The sequence below is a fragment of the Acyrthosiphon pisum genome, chromosome A1 (assembly GCF_005508785.2).
Source record: "Acyrthosiphon pisum isolate AL4f chromosome A1, pea_aphid_22Mar2018_4r6ur, whole genome shotgun sequence".
Taxonomy (NCBI): domain Eukaryota; kingdom Metazoa; phylum Arthropoda; class Insecta; order Hemiptera; family Aphididae; genus Acyrthosiphon; species Acyrthosiphon pisum.
In genome coordinates this window covers 161,936,129-161,956,360 of record NC_042494.1, presented here as the reverse complement: position 1 = coordinate 161,956,360, position 20,232 = coordinate 161,936,129, and the positions used below count along the sequence as shown (strand labels likewise).

The 20,232-nt window shown below is 31.9% G+C and overlaps 5 protein-coding genes across 8 annotated transcripts in view; 1 reads left to right on the top strand and 4 right to left on the bottom strand.

Annotated features, from left to right (window-relative positions):
* LOC100159811 (neuroligin-4, Y-linked-like) overlaps positions 1–20,232 on the bottom strand; it is a 516,542-nt gene that overhangs the window by 155,110 nt on the left and 341,200 nt on the right. The window lies entirely within an intron of this gene.
* Positions 6,036–8,133, bottom strand: LOC100159610 (acyl-CoA dehydrogenase family member 9, mitochondrial). Its single transcript, XM_008183343.2, has 3 exons — positions 6,702–8,133; positions 6,429–6,632; positions 6,036–6,324 (listed from the first exon to the last, which is right to left on the bottom strand). Exons 1-3 carry the CDS (start codon positions 7,977–7,979, stop codon positions 6,163–6,165), a joined length of 1,644 nt encoding a protein of 547 aa, XP_008181565.1. The 5' UTR covers positions 7,980–8,133; the 3' UTR covers positions 6,036–6,162.
* Positions 8,987–10,937, bottom strand: LOC100168515 (hydroxyacid oxidase 1-like). Its single transcript, NM_001293388.1, is given in 9 exon segments — positions 8,987–9,163; positions 9,236–9,347; positions 9,492–9,608; positions 9,685–9,817; positions 9,918–10,040; positions 10,103–10,237; positions 10,328–10,448; positions 10,517–10,668; positions 10,733–10,937. Coding segments are annotated over 9 exon segments (1,098 nt in total). The 5' UTR covers positions 10,870–10,937; the 3' UTR covers positions 8,987–9,095.
* LOC100166436 (60S acidic ribosomal protein P1) lies at positions 11,332–13,729 on the bottom strand. The gene is made up of 4 exons (XM_001948429.5): positions 13,493–13,729; positions 12,504–12,660; positions 12,329–12,418; positions 11,332–11,462 (listed from the first exon to the last, which is right to left on the bottom strand). The coding sequence occupies exons 1-4, from the start codon at positions 13,565–13,567 to the stop codon at positions 11,449–11,451; spliced, it is 336 nt and encodes a 111-aa protein (XP_001948464.1). The 5' UTR covers positions 13,568–13,729; the 3' UTR covers positions 11,332–11,448.
* LOC100164429 (archease) lies at positions 14,174–15,933 on the top strand. Its single transcript, NM_001162155.2, has 5 exons — positions 14,174–14,321; positions 14,509–14,607; positions 15,200–15,224; positions 15,343–15,547; positions 15,634–15,933. The coding sequence occupies exons 2-5, from the start codon at positions 14,556–14,558 to the stop codon at positions 15,811–15,813; spliced, it is 462 nt and encodes a 153-aa protein (NP_001155627.1). The 5' UTR covers positions 14,174–14,321; positions 14,509–14,555; the 3' UTR covers positions 15,814–15,933.

Here is a 20,232-nt window from a genome sequence, read left to right as displayed (position 1 = left end):
AGTGCTAAGTGCTTAAGGTTGTACCTAGAACTGATGGTAGGACCTAGAACTGATAGAAGTACCTAGAGCTTATGGTAGTAACAATAGCTGATGGTAGTAACTTTTGCAGCTGGTAGTACTTAACCTGGTGCTGGTGGTAATACCTAAAGCTGATGGTTATACGTAACGTAGTGCTAATATTAGATCCTTTTGCTAATTATAGTACCTAGAGCTAATGGTAGTAACTTTTGCTGACTATAGTACATGGAGCTAATAGTTGTAACTTTTGCTGGTGATAATACTTAGTGCTTAGGTTGAACTTGGTGCTTATGGTAGTACTTGGAAGTTATGGCAGTATCTAGAGCTGATTGTGGTACGTAGAGTAGATGGTAGTACCTAGCGCTTAAAGTAGTACTTCTTGCTCATGGTAGTACCTAGAGCTCACGGTAGTACTTGGTGCTTATGGTTGTTCCTTAAGCTGATGGTGGTACATAGAAATTATGGTAGTACCGAGGCCTTATGGTAGTACCTAGAGCTGATGGTAGTAACAATAGCTGATGGTAGTAACTTTTGCAGCTGGTAGTACTTAACCTGGTGCTGATGGTAGTGCCTAGAACTGATGGTGGTACATAGAACTTATTGTATAACTTGGTGCTGATGGTAGTACTTAGTGCTTATGGTAGTACCTAGATCTGATGTTAGTACATAGAACTGATAGTAGTACCCAGAGCTTGTGGTAGTACTTATTGCTCATTGTAGTACCTACAGCTGTTGGTAGCACTTGGTGCTTATGGTTGTTCCTAGAGCTGATGGTAGGTACTTGTGCTGATGGTTGTAAATTGTGCTGATGGTAGTACCAAGATGTGATGGTAGTCACTTTCGCCGATGTTATTACCAATCCTGGTGCTGATAGTAGTACCCAGGGCTTATGGTAGTAACTAATCCTGATGGAAATGACTTCTGCTGATGGCAGTACCTAGAACTGATTGTATTACTTAGAAGTTATTGCAGTACGTAAAGCTGATGGTAGTATTTGGTGCTGATGGTGGTACTTGGTGCTTATGGTAGTACCGAGAACTGATAGTAGTATCTAAAGCTTGTGGTAGTACTTGGTGGTTATGGTAGTACCTACAGCTGTTGGTAGTACTTGGTGCTTATGGTAGTACCAAGAGCTGATGGTAGTTACTTGTACTGATATTAGTACCAAAAGCTGATGGTAGTACCTAGACCATATGGCAGTACCTAGAGCTTATGTTAGTAAAAATAGCTGATGGTAGTAACTTTTGCAGCTGGTAGTACTTAACCTGGTGCTGATGGTAGTACCTAGAACTGATGGTAATACCTAGAGTAGATGGTAGTACCTAGCGCTTTAAGTAGTACTTTTTGCTCATGGTAGTACCTAGAGCTGATGGTAGTGCTAAGTGCTTATGGTAGTACCTAGAACTAATGGTAGTACCTAGAGCTGATAGTAGTACCTAGATCTGATGGTAGTGATAAGTGCTTATGGTAGTACCTAGAACTGATGGTAGTACCTAGAGCTGATGGTAGTACCTAGAACTGATAGAAGTACCTAGAGCTTATGGTAGTAACAATAGCTGATGGTAGTAACTTTTGCAGCTGGTAGTACTTAACCTGGTGCTGATGGTAATACCTAAGCTTCATGGAGTACATGAAACTAGCGGGAGAGAAGGCTACTAAAACTACGGCAGCTCTATCCAGGCTGATGCCAAATGTTGGAGGCCCTCGGCCGATCAAGAGAAAGCTGCTTGCTTCAGTTGTACACAGCCAGCTTCTGTATGCAGCCCCTGTATGGTGTTCATCCCTCGTTTTTCAAAACCATAGACAGGTACTTCTCGGCCCACAGCGCATTATGGCTATGAGAGTAGCCAGCGCCTACAGAACCGTATCCGCTGCTGCTATCCTGGTAGTAACAGGCATTGTGCCTGTACATTTGATGGCACGTGGTCGGTGCGAACTACGACGGCTCCAAAAGACTGGAGTAATAAATGCCAAGAGAATTGTCGACGACAATGTGTGGGGCTGGTGGCAGCAGGAATGGAATGATGAAAGAGCTACCGGACAATGGACTAAACGACTAATACCAGACGTACGCAGTTGGGCAAGACGTGCTCATGGGGCAACGGGTTACTTCATGACTCAGTTCCTGACGGGGCACGGCTGCTTTCAAGCTAATTTATACAGATTCGCGAAAGTGGACAGTCCAGGCTGCAGGTCATGCGGGGACCCTGTAGTCGACGTGGAACACACATTCTTCAGGTGTGGTCGATGGGCAAGAAATCAAAGGGATCTGGAGTCTTTAGTGGGTGAGGAAGTAAAACCGGAGTCCATAGTTAGCATCATGCTATCCAGCCGGGAAAATTGGCACGCAGTGGAGCAACACATAACACGGATCATGGAAAAGAAGCATCAACAGAGGCAAAGGGATCAGGCATAGTACAACATCTAAACTAAAAAAAAAAAAAAAAAAAAAAAATAATTTTGTACAAAATCAAATGTAATTATTGTAAATATTAATATTATCTGTAAATCTGTAATATGCAAACTTTATTGTAATTTATGTAGATGCTGTTAATTAATTAATATTGTTATGTAATTTAATAAACGATGGCGGACCGGCGGGAAAGCAAAGCATAGGCAGTCCTCCCCCCGGTTCGACAATTCAGATAAAAAAAAAAAAAGTACTTGGTGCTTATTGTAGTACCTAGAGCTGATGTTAGTAACAATAGCTGATGGTAGTACTTGGTGCTTATGGTTGTTCTATATTCCGGGTCCGGCAGTCACGGCCCACACCTCGATCTTTCTTGTCCGAACCGCCTGGCTTTCCTCGTGGTACTCGCAGAAAGGACACACGTACCGGTGTCACAGAGGCGGACAGCATTTCCGTGGTCGTTGTTCTCCGGCAAAGGCTGATTTTCAGACTCGTCCCCTGCTGCCGTTTTTGATCCCAGCAGGTGGCTGCCGCATGCCATAGTAATCACCGTCAAGCACCTGCACATCCTCATCTTGTTCCATCGATAGCGTACTGCCAGCTTTCGGCTGCCAGTTGTTGTACACCTCACCCAGGCTTCGAGGTCTAACGATTAACCTTGCGGGGGTGGCTCATTGGCCGCCTGGCATCCTGATCCGACAGTCCGCTCCAAAATATCCTCTCTTCGGCCTTCATATGCAGTATGTCTATAAGTCGGCAATGGACATAACCTAATTTCCAACCAACGATTCCACTACAAGGGGTTTGCCCAAATCGTATGGCTATAAAAAAAATGCCTTAGATTAGTTAGTTTGTTAATTATTTTTTAGATAAGAAAAATGTATGGATTAATATTGATAATATTATTTTTTTTTTTTCATAACGTAATAATTTTATATAGTTATAACTAAAAAACTAAAATAGACAGGTTTTTTTTAACGTTTAATGTGAATAGGAAGGTCTAGAAAGCTCATTCGATCTGTCAGATAATGCCATTTTGTTGTCGCTATGGAGCAGTGGAGTGTAGTTCACCATGTGTTTGCGGACAACGCGTTTGTGATAAATGTTAAACAATGAATCGGTAGTTAAGGTGCATCACGCATTTAGACTTACTTCGGCATCGGACGTCGCGGTGCTGTTCTCAATGGGAAAACAATTATGAGGTGGGTAGATAGTTTTCGAATGGAGACAGTTAATAAAAACAAACCAAATAGTCCCAAACGTACTGTAACAACTTCCGAGAACACAGAGTCTTACCGTCTGAAGGCGCGCTGCACTTTAACTACCGATTCTTTGTTTTTCACAAACACGTCGTACGCAAACAGCATACACGTGGTGAACGACACTCCACTGCGCCATAGTGACAATGAAACGGCCAGTGGCGTAGCCATGGGGGGTTAGGTTAGGTTAGCTGCAGCTCCCCTCATCCCTTTTAAGTAGTCGAAATAATACTTCAATTTTCAACTTCAGTATCTTATTCGATGGGAAAGTGAATATTGTAGTGCATTGGGGAGGTCAAAATTCCCAAAAGTTTTCAAGTGCCAGGTAAAACAACATAAAAATTAAGGAAAAACGGGAACTTTTACGCAAATTTGGTTTTCCACAAATTCGATTTTGGTTTTTGGTGTAACTCTAAAACAAATTACGTATATACATGAAATTTGCATTGGTAGTTTATATTCGCATTTTCTATGCACGATCTAATGTTCAAAATATTTAGTTTGTTTGGAACTGTTTAGGAACATTTTCAGTTTCCAATTTTACTAGTGTTTTTTTCTATGTATGTAAATAAAATTTTTTTAATTGGGTAAAAGAGCTTGAAAATTTAATACAAGGCTCTTATACTATATTATTACAATGACATTGGAAAAATATTAAAAATCCTTAGTCACAGTTTTTATTTATAAGCATTTAAAGATCAAATCTTGACAAAATACGGAAAAATGACGAAAATTATCAAATTATTTTGAGAGAAATTTTTTTCTCTTTAAAACTAAGATTTGAATATTTAATACAAAAGTATTCATAAATTTGTCTACCTTTATCAAAAAAAAAAAATGTCTACAAGCAAATCAAATTAAATTTTTATGAGCGTTTGAAATTCATATGCTTTCAACATTTGATATTCACTCGATTTCTCATGTAACGATTTCCTAATTTCGTTGTAATTAAAATACGAATGACTGTAGATACTTGAACATTTTGCTGAATGTTTATATTTTCATTTTCTATACACCATAAAATTTTGAAAAAGTTTTGACTTTTTTTGAGCTGTTTACAACCATTGTCAGTTTTAAATTTTTTTCAGTTTTTTTTTCTATAAATTTCAATAAAATTGTATTTATTTGGTAAAAATCGTGAAAATTTAATGCAATACTCCCGATTTATTATTAGAACAGCAGTTGAAAATATTAAAAATACATAGGCACAATTTTTTTTTATCAGCATTTGAAGTTTAAATTTTGACAAAATTTAATAATTATTTTGTAGTTAAAAATTTATAAAATGTTCAACTTTTATAGCTGAGGATTGAAAATTTAAAACAAAGTTCCTCGTAAATAGGTTATATATAAAATACTTTTTTCACAATAATATCATCAAATATACTTAGTAATATCATACGCTGTATGACCGTCTTTGCTCAAAATTGTTTTTCTTATACAATAATATTATATAATTGAATTCAAATTTAACACCATCCATTAAAGTGACCTACTTGTAACCTACTGTACAGCAGAGCGACATCCACTTACCCACTTTTTTCATTTGTGATGCTGATATTTAGGTTTCTGTTCCATCATTCACATTGTACATCAAATATAGGTAAAGTTTAGCCCGCTACTATAATATAGTACCCATAGAGTACCTACTGAAGAAGTGGTGGCATCAAACTTTTTTGGGGTTACAATTTTTCAATATTATTGTTACCCCTCAATTTAATTTTAAGTGAGTATTATTATTTTTGATGAAGATTATATGAATAAACAAATTAAACCACTTAACCAGCATTTGTAAATAATATTAATTTTCTTCTACAAGGTTTCTTTAACTTTATGTTGTCTCTTTTCACCTATAGATTCTTAATATTCTTTAACATTAAACATATTGTTTTTGAACTCATAAAACATATTTCTTCGTCTATTAACTATTATTTAATTGTTTGATTTTACATAATAGGAGTATTTTATACATAAACATTTTTATATACTAATGTCATTACTTATTTTTTATTTGTACAGACAAATCAGAAAACTTCAGCTTTGTTATCACAAACTATGTGATATTAGTAATAATAATAGAACTATTTAACAAATATAGTAACATTTGTAATAGAAATTTGATTAATAGTCCTGTTATATCTTATATAAGTATTTGTCATAATGAAATGAAATGAAATTTTTTATAAATACTCAGAAATACAATGTATAATAAAACATAATTTTTTTTGCATCAAAAAATACTTTATACCTGTTTATGTGCCAGCATATATTCAATGTCTACACAACATAATATTATGCTTCTAAAGATAATTTTTCAAAATTAGGTATTTGAATGTAGATAAGTACAGTTATTATGTTATTATATAACTAAAACTAAATATTTTATTTAAATTATACGCAAATGAATTTGAAACATATTTGTATGATACATTATTTGACAAAAATAAAAATGTAATCAAGTATAAAATATACATTTTACGTCTCTGTTTGTCCTCTATTTATATTATTAAATAATAATTGGTCCGCTAATGATTCGTAGACTGAATCTGTTGCAACATATTTACCACTCATCAGTTCTTCTATGATTGGTTTAAGTAAAGTACACGATTCTCTAACCACAGTTTCTCCAGTATTCATCTAGGATTAATAATAAAATACAGTCGTAAAAATATTAGTTATACCTAATAAATTGCAACTCAAAGCATTAAAGCAATAAAAGGTTAAAAAGTTATTTTAATTACTTCATAATCACAAAACCGGATTCCAGTACAATATGATCTAGATGCCCTACCAAGAACTGCTGTCATGGCATAAATGTATATGATCACTGTTGACAACCTTTCCATAAGCATTTGATTATCGGTACTCAGTTGACCGGCAGCATGGCATTGGTTAATTATAAATTGAAATTTCAATACATCATATTCAAGAAAATTTGCGGCATGCTGAAATGGAAAAGATATTAATTAAGATTAGTTCAGTAACAAATACTATAGACCATTAATATTATATACCTTGAGTGCGGGATGTAGGAATTGTTGAAGGCCATATTTTAAACTCGGCTCATTTCTTTTCATCATTATATTTCTATAAGCTGTAGTCAGAAATGAAACATTTTCTTCATAATCAGATTTATTGAAAAACTCTACACCTCGACTACTAATAAAATTAGCTAGTTTCATACTTCCTTCCAAACTCTCAACTAAATCTTCCACCTCATTGCATAAAGTCGAAAAATTTTGATTTATAGAACTTCTTCCATTTACCATTTTTAAATCTATCAATATACTGTCCACTGTTTGACGAGCAAATAGCTGTATGGAAGCCGACTCTAGCTCAATGTCTGGATCATCAAATCCATCAGTCATCCACGTGGTCAGATATATCATACTTTCAAGTGTATAGATGTTAATTAACGATTTTGATATTATCTTCAGAACAGAATCACACTCTCTTAATTTTAGACTTAACCTAGTTTTTGGTATTAAATTCTGAACAGTTGCTTGAACAACTCTCTTCAACAACGTAGTCAATAAAGAACACGTGTATAATTTACCTCTTTGAATTATTTTTGTTAAATTAACATTTTCCATTACATCATCTGAAGCAACAACTACATGTCTCAATTCTAAATTTTCTCCATTGACAAAAGTTTTATCCTTTTCAACTATGTAGGCTTTACTTCCAATGACAAACAACAAGAAAACATCTGCAGAGTTTTTCACAGAGCCTGTGAGTTCCCAGCTCTCATTGGGCAGTAGTGTACTTGTTACAGTATCAACGTGTAATGTGCATACAGCACCTGATGCGAGCAATGGTAAATATTTTGATTTTTGACTAGGCGTACCAAAAGTTTTGATTATGTCAACGCACAGGGTGTGATCAAATACACACTTAAATGTGTTGGAATCAAAGTGTTCAGATACACGTGCTATTTCGGTGTCGGATAAGTTGAGGCCCGAACTTGGGTATGGAGCACTCATGCCAAACAGTCCCAGTTGACGGACAGTGTCGATTTTCGTACAATTGTGCTGGACTTGTTGCACTCGGGATTCTAGGTCTTTAAACCTCTCCAGATTAAGTGTTTCTGGATATGTAAGGACTTCGATATCATACTGACCGGCGTATATTGATTTTAAAAACGGTAAGCGACGTGGTTTCCTCACTATATCTGGAACGGGCAATGGTTTTATTTTATCTAGTCCGTATGAATCGTTTGTGGACGAGCAACGAGCAATAAGTTTCCGATCAAGTTTCCTAAGGGATACACTGCGATTTATAACACTCCACATGGTTATTTTTCAAATGGACTTTAAACTATATAACATTATAATACAATAATTTGTATCAATACACGATTACAATTAAAAAAAATTATATTAAAAATATTAAAGGCATTTACCATTTATGTACATTTTTATAATTTTTAAAAAAAAATTATCTCTTACAGTGTCCGGTAGTGATAAGATCAAGAGTGATAATAGCTTTCATGGCACGGCCATATGGTATGGCCGTGTTTCATGGAAATTAATTGAGTTGTTATCACTGACCGCGAATTGCCAAATTATAAATTATTGTATTTTAAAAAGCGTCATCAATGAACCGTTAACGACATTCGACTTGAGAAAAATCTTGAATACCTACTAAAAATGTAATAAGTCAAATTGAAACTTATAAATGTGTTAGAATTTTTACCTATTTCAAAATTAATTACATTATTTAACTGTTGACTATGCCTGTCTAAAACTATACGTATTACGTATATCTTGATAAACTGGATGTGACTAGTACGCAGTGAAAGTAGTTATGGAAATATCAAATAACTAATAAGCGATTGCTATAAAAAATAAAATAGGCATAATACACTTATAGAGACGTGAAACTAACTGGCGAGAATAAATAATAGATGAGAGAATAGAGCCCTATGCTGAGAGGTGAGACTGCCTGAGAGTAAAGTAAAAAGAAAAAGATTTATTTTTTTAATCATTGATACAATTTGTTTTTGAATTTACCAATTTCCATTTACAACATAAAAAATTGTGAGATGCTCAACAATGTAGAAAGACTCTGACTTTGGAGGAGATAAGTTTATTTAATCATTAATATAGGTACCTAGGGATAAAAAAAAATTACGATACCGTTGTCTATTCAGTTGGCATGTGGGGTTATTCGAGATGAATAGGCTAGAATGGATATTACAGGACACTAGTGGATTTTGTAATAGCTTTTAACTGTGGTAGAAATCGTTTTAATATTTAGGCCTTTGTGTAATGGTAGATTTGAGATGTACAATGAATTATTTAAGTTAAAAATATTTATTAGCATATTTATATACTTATGTTGTTTTAGTTAAAGTCTGTACTCTATTTGTATAATAAATTAAGTATAAACAAAATATTATAATAAGCTTAAAGTTTTGAATATACTGATTTGTGTACCACCATTTCCTTCTTAATTTGGTCTAATGATGCACAACCTGAAACCATCATGTACTTTAGTAGACATTCGATGCGATATGGCATTATATGTATAAGTAATAAGAAATTACCCGCTAAAGCCATAGTGTTATCGAATTCATTAACAACAATACCAAAAACGTCCTCTGCGCCCTTTTGGCCATCATACGTCAAGCCCCATAATATAGGCTGCGCTAAAAACACCTAGAAATTAAAATAACATTATATACAAACAAATATTATAACTTTAGTAATTACATGTAATTTTAAAGTTTTAAACAAAATTAAATTAAATATAAATCATAAAGGCAGTTATTATTATAAATTTGTAAACATTTGAAAATGTACCATTTTAGCACCAAGAGCTAAAGCCTTGAACACATCGGTTCCATGCCTTATGCCACAATCGAGATAAATGTCAACACGATGTCCAACTTCTCGTGCAATGCTTGGCAAAACCTCAATCTAAAATAAAATATTGCATGCTATTCAGAGTAAATATGGAGAAATATTATTTAATCACTCAACACTAATAACATACTGTTGCTGGAGCTGTATCTAACTGTCTTCCACCGTGGTTGGAAACAAATACACCGTCACATCCCAAATCAGCGGCAATTTTAGCATCAGCTGCACTCAAAATACCTTTTACTATAATTGGTAGATCTGTAATGCTGAACAATAAATTAAATTTATTTATTATTTGCTTCAATATTATCATGCAGACATAAAATAGTTTACGCATAAGTACTAAATATATTATAATATAATAACCTTTTCAGCCATTTGATGTCATCCCATACCAAACGATCATCGAAAAGACTCATTACATATTTTGTCAAGCCCGAACCATTAGTTTGGTTCATTACTGACAGTTCTTCAGAGAAATTCCCTAACCTAGAATATAATAATTTTAAACATCATTCAATTATCGGTCTCATTTTAAATTGGTGTCTTACCTCAATCGGCTTGGTAAACTAAAGTTATTTTTTATGTCTTTATACCGGATGCCAAACACAGGGGCATCAACAGTCAACACAAGTGCTTTGTATCCAGATTTTTCTGCTCTTCGTATTAATGATGTAGTTAAAACCCTATAAACGCAATATATTATATCTATTGAATATTTAAAATTCACAACAAAGGAAGTATTTAAGATTTTGCAAGTAGTTATTAACGTATACCTATCTTTATAGATGTAGAGTTGGAACCATTTCACAGTGTTTGGTGCCGCTGTGGCCACTTCTTCTAAACTGCATGTTGACAATGTTGAAAGTATAAAAATTGCACCGTGCTTTCCAGCCGCTATTAAATTTATTAATTGTAGAACCATTAGGTAATGAACTAGTTTTTAATACCCTCAGTTATATTACCTCTAGCAGATGCACACTCTCCATCTTCATGAGCCATTTTGTGCATAGCACAAGGAGATATACCTATAGGTACATTTACTTTATCGCCTTGAATGGTGATGCTCAAATCTCTATTTCGAACATCACGCAGCATTCGTGGTACTATGCGCAATCTTTTAACAATATTGTAAGATTTCAATATATTATTTAAAATATTAAAAAAACCAATCTTCTTACTTATTAAATGCTTTATTATTAATCGAAAGTGTGTATTCATCGCAAGCCCCACTTTGATAATATCCAAGAACAGTCCGTGGCAATGTACCAACAGCATAGTTTTCAAAATCTTTGACCGATACAAATTTGTTGGACATTTTGTTTAATAGATGAAATATGAATTTTTAACACAGATTTTAAAACATAAAAATGTTAAGTTATAACTAAATGTTCATATAAATAACTAAATCTTCTACGTATATCAGAGATAAGTGGTCTAAAAGTCAAGGACTGATCAATTATTTGTATTATAGATTAACTATTAATTAACAACATATTATATGCTGATACCAACTAATAACCTAATTAATAGATTAAAATATGTTTCATTACATAACACATTTTGTGCTAACCTAGAAACTTTTTATCAGTGTACTGTGTGGTAATCTTTAGTTTATCAAGTTTTTTACATCTAAGTGACCAAATTACTGGTTTCTCCCATCATATTTTTAAATTTAAGTGCAAGGGAGCATAGTAAAGAATAAGCATTCATCAAATACCAACAAAATAGAGTTTGAATATTGGAAAATATAAAGGAATAAAAATAATAATAACATAAATAATAAAATATAACAACATATAATTCAAGCTGCATAGTTGTACAAGTTACAATATAAAACAATTAAAGTTAATGTTGTTATTTTTGTATGAAGGAAGTCAGTCGATGGAGTAGATTTTTATTCAAATAGACCTGAAAATAAAAAATTAAAATAGTGTTAAAAATTAATTCAATATAAGAATATTTTATAGAAACAAGTTAGGAAAGATTTCTAAACATATTTTAATACAACACAATAATCTGTAATTCCATAAATTCATATTGTTGTCATATTTAGATATTTTTTTAATACTGTTTAATTTGAAGTTACTTTTAATAAAACAGTTATAAAAACTTGATGCAAACAATAATCATAACTGTACAGTTAACTAACTAATGATTAAGTCAAAATTGAAATAATCAAATCTACACAGATAATAATATTATAAGATTAATTTATAAGATTTACATTAATATATTATATTAATGCAAATCTCGCGTTGTAACACTTGTAATGTGTTAATTTCCTCATACAAATTGTACTCATCAATGTAGTTATGATAATACATGCCAAATTTGATATTAATCATTGGAAATACATAGTTCTTATTTGAATATTATTCCGTATAATTTAAAGGTAGGTTTCAATGTCAGGACAATACAGTGTATTACAGCAAGACAATTTATAAATTAATACGTCTCTTAAATTGATGCTAGGTTAGTAGGTTATACCTCAAAACCTTAGACCATACATTATTTGTAGTAATAGTATTAAGTGTCAGTGGTAAAATGAGTCCAGACACTATGTGGCAGTGCGTGGTCAAGTTTATGGTATAATAAATAAGATAGAGTCAACTACACTCTATTCCATCTAAGTTTATCAACTCAACCAAAAAAATCGGTGGGCAATAAATGTTATGAGCACTAGCATTGACCAAACAGGTGAATCTGTTCAGCAGCAGAGTATGCATGCGTGAACTCAAATGAAATAAGAGTATATTTCAAGAAAATGTACTAACCAAAGCCCATATCATCGTCTTCCTCTTCACTCTCTTCTTCCTTCTTCTCTTCTTTCTTTTCTTCCTTGGCTTCAGCTGCTGGGGCAGCGGCTGCAATTGTAATTAGAAATTATTAACTCAACTTCATATGAACATAGTCTTTAGAGTTTAAGTAGTTCTAATAAAATATTCATACCTGCGGCACCTGCAGCCGGTACAGCTCCTACTGCTGATCCAATGTTTGTGATCAAATCTTTAACATTTGCATTTTCTAAAGCCTTGGCAAACAAACCAGGCCAGTATGGTTCAACTTCAACATTGGCGGCTTTTAAGACTGTTTGGATTTTTTCTCCCTATACTAATAAGATAATAAATAAATAATACCTCGATACACTTATAACAGCAGGGAATTAACTAACATATTTAGATAAAAATATTGTAAAAATAATAAGATTGGCATTTGAATAATTAAGAGTAGGCCTAGGTAGGTATCTAAAAAATAATGAATTTATTGCAAATAATTAAAGGGATATCCCAATTCATAATATTACACAATGCTTGGGAAAATTATAAGGTATCTATATTATCATAATAAGTGTCGACAGTTTGAAAAGAATCAATTAATGTACTATCGATATTCGTAAAGTGAATATTGCAGTTGAATCGTGAAAGTTACAGAACACCATTTAAATTTATGATGATAATGATACGATACAATATCAACATAGTCAAATATGACAATATGACAAAAAAGATAACATACTAGACTCAGTCGATATTCATCGCTAAAGTTTCGACCTTTCACGAAGTTATCTGCATTAGACACACTTACAACCACAGACTAAGATATATTAAGTCTTAGTCCGTGCTTATAACAAAAGATCACTCCAACGAGTAATTTATCTCGGCAATTATTTCTGCCGCCAAAACGGCGTCAACGTGGTCTTTGAGGTCGGGGGGGGGGATCACCGCGGTAAACGAAAAACTGCTGCGATGGCCGCCGTACTGACTTCCGGAAACGAAACGGAAGTGTGCCACCCAATCAGGAAGTACATACAGGCGGACAGCGTGCCATCGAGGAGAAAGAGACTCTGCGCCGTCGTGTTTGCCACTTGTATGGATATGCCACAACATAATATTATTAGGTATTACCGTCATTGGATGACGCGATCGAGCAATATTTACCGTGATGTCGATGTCGTCGTCGGCCAAGATGAGTGAGGCGTAGACGCAGGCTAATTCGGGTTTTGAGATGGCCATCGTAAGATCGGAACGGATGAAAATTCGGTTGATCGCAAGTCGCAAGTAGCCTTAGCTCCGGTAGTGAGAACAAGCAATTGACGCGAAATAAGAGAAGTGCCGAATGCCAATGACCGATGTTGAGTGTTGACAGCGTTGTGCTCGTAGAGTTTGAAGTGTGCAGTGTTGCCAGAAATGTTGCCGAAACGTTTTATGAAAAAAATGTATTTAGAAATCAAAATCACTGTATATTTATAATTTATATACAGTCCCCACTTCCCCACCTTTTTTTAACGTTATAAGTGATAACCATAGATATATACAACAAACTAGATGGCCGTCTCCTTCTTGTCATGGAAGTCGGCCGCCATTTACAACGCAGGCAATGTTTACAAAATAATATTATCATAGTATATATGTATATAAATAAATGTAAAATAAATGTAAACATTGCCTGCTTTGTAAATGGCGGCTAACTTCAATATCGGCCACCACCGTAGTACAAAGACGGCTATCTAGTTGTTGTATACACGAACTACTACATGTAGTAGTTCGTGGTTGTATATATCTATGGTGATAGTATATGATAGTATGATACTGTTTGATTTTGATAACAAAAAAATCAACATTCTTATTTCTTTAATTTTCTTAACTTATATTTTGCTTATATTTATTATTATGATTTATGAATTCAGTAAAAATTTGAAATTTAAATTTTCTCTTAATTCTCATAGTATTTAATAAAATATTCTTCTAGTCTGGCAAGTTGTTAGACGTAAGTTGCGTTAGTTGTACTACTTGACACTTAATAGTAAATAGTAGTACTAGTACAATACATGTACAAACTACAACTTTTAGTATTTTTACATTCTATACTTTAATGCCTAACTTAATTAAAACAACCGATAAGACGACTTACCTACAAAATCAAATATTATATAAAATAATTTGTTTGTTTTTAGTTTATTGAAAAACATAATAATATATTCAATTAATAACATTTTGAGACATGGGTGACATTAAAGAAGAAGACTGGAATTTACCCGAGTGCAAATATGAATGTGAGACCTGTAAAAAATGTTTTTCTATTATACCTAATTATGGTTTTATTTCCAATCTTGCTTCTAATTCATTACCAGAAAATTTTCCTTGCCATCTTAAAAGAAATTGGCTACATAATCTCATTGTAATGTAACCATATAAAAAAAAACCTGAGTGTATTTTTGAAGTAGCGTCTCTGGATGCTCCCTTCATTCGCACTCACGATTTAAGATACTATCTTAAATCGTGCTCACACCATTATATAATTTTATTATTCTTGTACAACATACCGCCTCGATAATCGCTTATTGTATATTATTGAATATAGATCGAAAATGTTCTATTTTAATAAAATAAAGTCCTGTTGAGTGATCATTAAAGGTAATTGTTATTTGTTAACAATCACTTCATGACTCATGTCATATTTGAATGTTTAATATTTCAATTTTTCTTGAATTTTTTGGTATCCATTATACTGAATTTTTACTGTTAATTATTTGTTTACTATATTTCGTTCATGAATTGATTAATGCTTTTAAAAATATTTAATAATAATTTTATTAAAACCTGTATTCAATATAATTTTTATTTAATTTTACCTATGCATTTCAGATCTGGACCATACAGCAGATATTCAGTTAGTATTATTTTTTTTTTTTTAATCTAAAAAATTTAATATTGTCAAACTTATTAGATTTTACTAAAAAGTAATTACTAATGTATTTATGGTTATTAATAATTTTTTATTTTTGTAGAATACATGCGTGGGGAAGTACATTGTCTGAAGCATTTGAACAATGTGCCAATGCTATGTTTCATTACATGACAGAGGTTGATTATATTGAAATGAAAGAGTCATATGAAATAGAAGTCGAGGGTCATGACATGATGACTCTTTTGTATAATTTTCTTGATGAATTGTTGTTCATATTTAGTGCTGAACCTAATTATATTGCAAGAGTAAGCTATTTAGTTCAGTTATTTTATAATCTTAAAATATTCAAATACTATGCTGTATATAATTAATGTATAATATTTAAATTTAGAAAGTACAAATAGAAGTATTTGACACAACAGCATTTAAAATTAAAGCTAAAGGCTTTGGAGAAGAGTTTCAACTTGGAAAACATCCTCAAGGAACAGAAGTAAAAGCTATAACATTTTCCAATATGCAGATACATGAAAATGAAGGGAAATGTGAAGTGTTTGTAATTTTAGATATTTAAGAAATACTTAGGTTTTTGTTTATTATTGACTTGTTGGATATAAATATATCCTGTAAGATCACGATAAGTCAAATAACTAAGAATGTTATTTAAATATATTAATTTATATATATATATAAATAATTGGTAGTTTATTTATTTAAAGAAGGAAAACATTAATTTGCCGTTAAACAAAACACATTATTTTTCTTGATTGATTTGTACATAATGTTTTGTTTATGATATTGATATATGTACTTATTTTTTTTTATTTTTATTTTTTTTTATTAATACAAAGTCTTCCTGACATTCGACATCATCTAAACTTAGGTGTAAAGAATTAATTATTTTTTAAGATTTATAAATTAGATCACAATTATGGCATAAATAATTAAAACTATGGTTTAAAATATACTGAATAGGATAAGATTGTGAAACATTGACAGATAATAAAAATAATAAAATATAAGACAATATTTACATAATACAATAGTAGATTAAAGATTTAGGACGTCGTGTGTACTTATCAATGTTACGGTTTAAGAAAATATCAACTTGAGCATTGGGCAATATAATTATATTAAATTATTTTGTTTTTTTTTTTGGAACTTTGAGAATATTGGTTTTTTATTGTTCAGTAGTATTGTAGTTACCAAATATTGCACCCTTGTGAACTATAAATTATAATGAAAATTAAAGTTGAATTTTTTTACTAACTAAAATAAAATAAATTATTATTTTTTTCTTTTGTTATAATAATTTTATCGGAAGCCCCTTTTCACAATAATTGTAACAATAATTAGTGATTCAATTATCAATATTATTAATCACGTAATTTATTATTATGCAATTATACAAATAATAAACAAATCCCGGATAAAAAGAACAATTTTTAAAAATTAAAAAATATTAAGGGATATCAAATGTTATTGATAGTATGGGAAATGCCATGAAAATTAATTTTTGTGTTTCCAATAATATGGTTTGTTGAACAGTTTGAGAGTACAAACACCTATTATCAATATTGTAGAACAGAAGTAAATCTGTGCCTGTATAAAAGTAAATTTTTTCAATATTTTTATTAATAAATTCTATGATTAAAATTCAAAAAGTTAAAATATCACAAGTTTTAGAGATAATTATTGGGCATTGAAAATATAATATCGAAAATTGACTCATACATAACATACTTCGATTATCATTAATTCATTTTTTTTTTTTAATTTTTTATTATATTTAACTGTATGTCAAATGATTTATAAAATGTTTTGTATGGGAATGAGAACGGACAATTTAAGAGAATATTTAGACCCGAGGCAGACCAGGAGGTAAACAGCCCAGTATTTTATAAAACTAAACAGCCCAAACCCATTTATAACAGCTTTTTTATGAATACCTACTTTCTCGAGTATAAATTATAAATAGACAATATCCAATAGGTTATAATATTATAAATTTTATAAGAATCATAAATGTATAATCTTTTTGATATTTTTGATGTTTATTTACTATTGTTTTTATCATTTATTTCAGCGGTTCCCAACCTTTTTAGTCGGCGGTGCCCTTTTGATGGTCTAAATTTAGTTAGGTGCCCCTCTGTGAATATCATGAGAAACATGATAAAAATGAACACTTGTTTTCATGACAGACCGTTTTAAATAATTTTATTGTACATATTAAAAACAAATTACAAAATTATGGTTGAAAATAAAGAAAAAAATACTGCTTTAAAAGTTAAAAATTAATGAGATTTTTGTGGCTGCTTATTTTTTGAAAGTTTGGCAATATCTGGTTCAATTTGTGATAGTTGGATACGAAGGTCAGGTTCTACATTAAGACGGTTCCGGTATTTGGTTTTAGTAGCCGTATATGCTGAAAATCCTGTCTCACATAAATAAGTGGTAGCAAAAGGTAGGAGTATTGTTATTTCTTTTTGACTCAAATGTTCAAAACTTGTATTTTTTAAATTTAGCCAAAATTCAACGTAAGAATTGCTAGTGAAGGTGGATTGAAATGTTCAATCTGAAGTTATATCGATCAAACTCTCATATTCGATTGAAGACAAGCTTGAGGGTTTTCTACAGACTGACAATGTATTAACTACCCATTCACCGTCTGTAGTGTGAATTTTGTGTATTTAATACGAGAGACAAGTGTTTCTGATACGTTGCTAGCCAAATCTTCAATTCACCGTGCAACAGTATTATTTGACAAAGGAATTATGGATAAATGTTTGGCAGATTTATCATCAAGCATACAAGTTACTATATCAATAACGCATGGTTTTATGAGGGTCTCCGCAATGGTATGAGCTTCGCCTTTTTGAGCTATACGGTAACTCACCGTGTAGGAAGCTTCAATGCGTTTTAATTATCGGTTAGAACGTGCTTTTTTATTTTTGTTCTAACAGCCAATAGTTCAGAGCGCTTTCGTTTGAAAAAATCGGTTGGGAACCGCTGATTTATTTTATTGTCACAATTCATAGTCTTATTAAACCAAAATCATCTTCATCAGCTTCAGAATTGTCGCGTTATTATAGTCATTACTTTTAATATAAACTTTATAAAAAATATGTTATCTATTCTCTCTTTCAACAATATTTTCATAAATATTTGCAAATGGTTCAATAATTGTAGTTTAACAATAACTTTCTGACGGTCGATGTACCATCCAAATCAGATAAAGTTTTTAAACATTTTTCTGGATAAAACTGCTTTTTAAAATTGTTGCTAAAGGAATGATAATACACTATAAGTACAATATACCTATAATATGTTCATACAATTATTATTATTATAAACTTATGGTTCGACTATGAACTTATTGTAGCATTGTACATTTGTACCAACCAATAGCAGTGTTTTTTAAACAGTTTCGTATTTAAAAATAAATTTATTAGTAATATCGTCAAATGTTCAAAATTTCAAATGCCCCGGCTATGGAACACTAGCACACCTGGCCAGTCTGCCCCTGGCTTAGACAATATTGTTAATTTGACGTATTAGCTTTGTAGGTTTACATTTTTACCGGTGATTTAGGTAATATGTAATAATTTGATATTAATATTTTTTTTCATTTTGTGATACCTAGCCAATTAATAGGTATATTTTAAAATTTTAAAAATTGTGCTTTTTTCCTTGTTCTTTTTTTCTTTGGTCTTTTTTTACCAAACGTACAATTATACAATAGTTACAAACACATACCTATGTGACATAGGTACCTACTGTACTACTGTAGCTTGTAAGGTTACAGGCTTACAGCCTACAAGGCTGATAGCGTAAAAAAACAAGGTATGATCGGTTTAGTAATAACAATTTAATCATAATATAATAAAATTAGTGACCAAGTGATGTGTTGCGCCTACTTGAATCAAACCTGGACTTTATGATCCCATCATGTTGTTTATTAATCTATATATCATAGTACAACTATGAGGAGGTCCCAACAGAGTGATAAACAAAACGCAAACAATGCCCAGATCTTGAACTCTGGGGGCCCCAGTGCAAAAATTTAGGGGTCCCTTTGAAAATAAAATGTACCTAACTATCCAGTTTTGTATAGTAGAAACCAATCAATTAATATTGTTGTATTACTTGCTAAACATTAGTCATGGCACGCGTATAACATAATAATATTAACTTGTACAGTATTTACAATGGTGGAATAAGTATTGAATTTTGAGTTTTGATATAAATGTATATGGAATTGATATTCATAATAATATGCATTATCTTTAGTTTAATTTCAATGTATATTATGTTTCTGTATACCTTTACATATAACATGGTAAGTCGTATATGCAATGATGACGTGAAAGGGTACCTATTTCATGAGACTATTGGCTGAATGCCGATCACTTAAATGGTGATAGGTACTCTTCGACTATAAAATACGACATATTTTTACATACAATATACTGTTTTATATGTATTATTAATATAAAATATAGGTGGTGGTGGTGGCTTATATATATATAATGGATAAAGAAATTTGTCTTTAATATAATATCTATGTGTCAATGGGTGGTGGTCATAGACGCAACCAGGGTTAAAACTATGGGAAGCTAATAAAATTATTTATTTAAAATAACCCATATGGGGTTTATATCTAAATCAATAAGTGATATTTTGGGGGACTAAGCCCCCTAGCTCCCATAGTTGCGCCAGTGATGGTGGTTGACCTTTAGGCTCTAACAGTAATGGATCTAGCATATTGGAATCATAAAATAAAAAAAAGGTGGGTAAGTGGATTTCGCTCTGCTGTACAGTAGTTTACAAGTGGGTCACTGTATAATGGATGGTATTAAATTTGAATTCAATGATATAATATCATTGTATATGAAAAACGATTCTGAGCGGAGACGGTATGTCAGTCTAGGTATAAGACATAATATTATATTATAGTCTATAGAAAGTATTTTAAAACAATTGACCTATAATA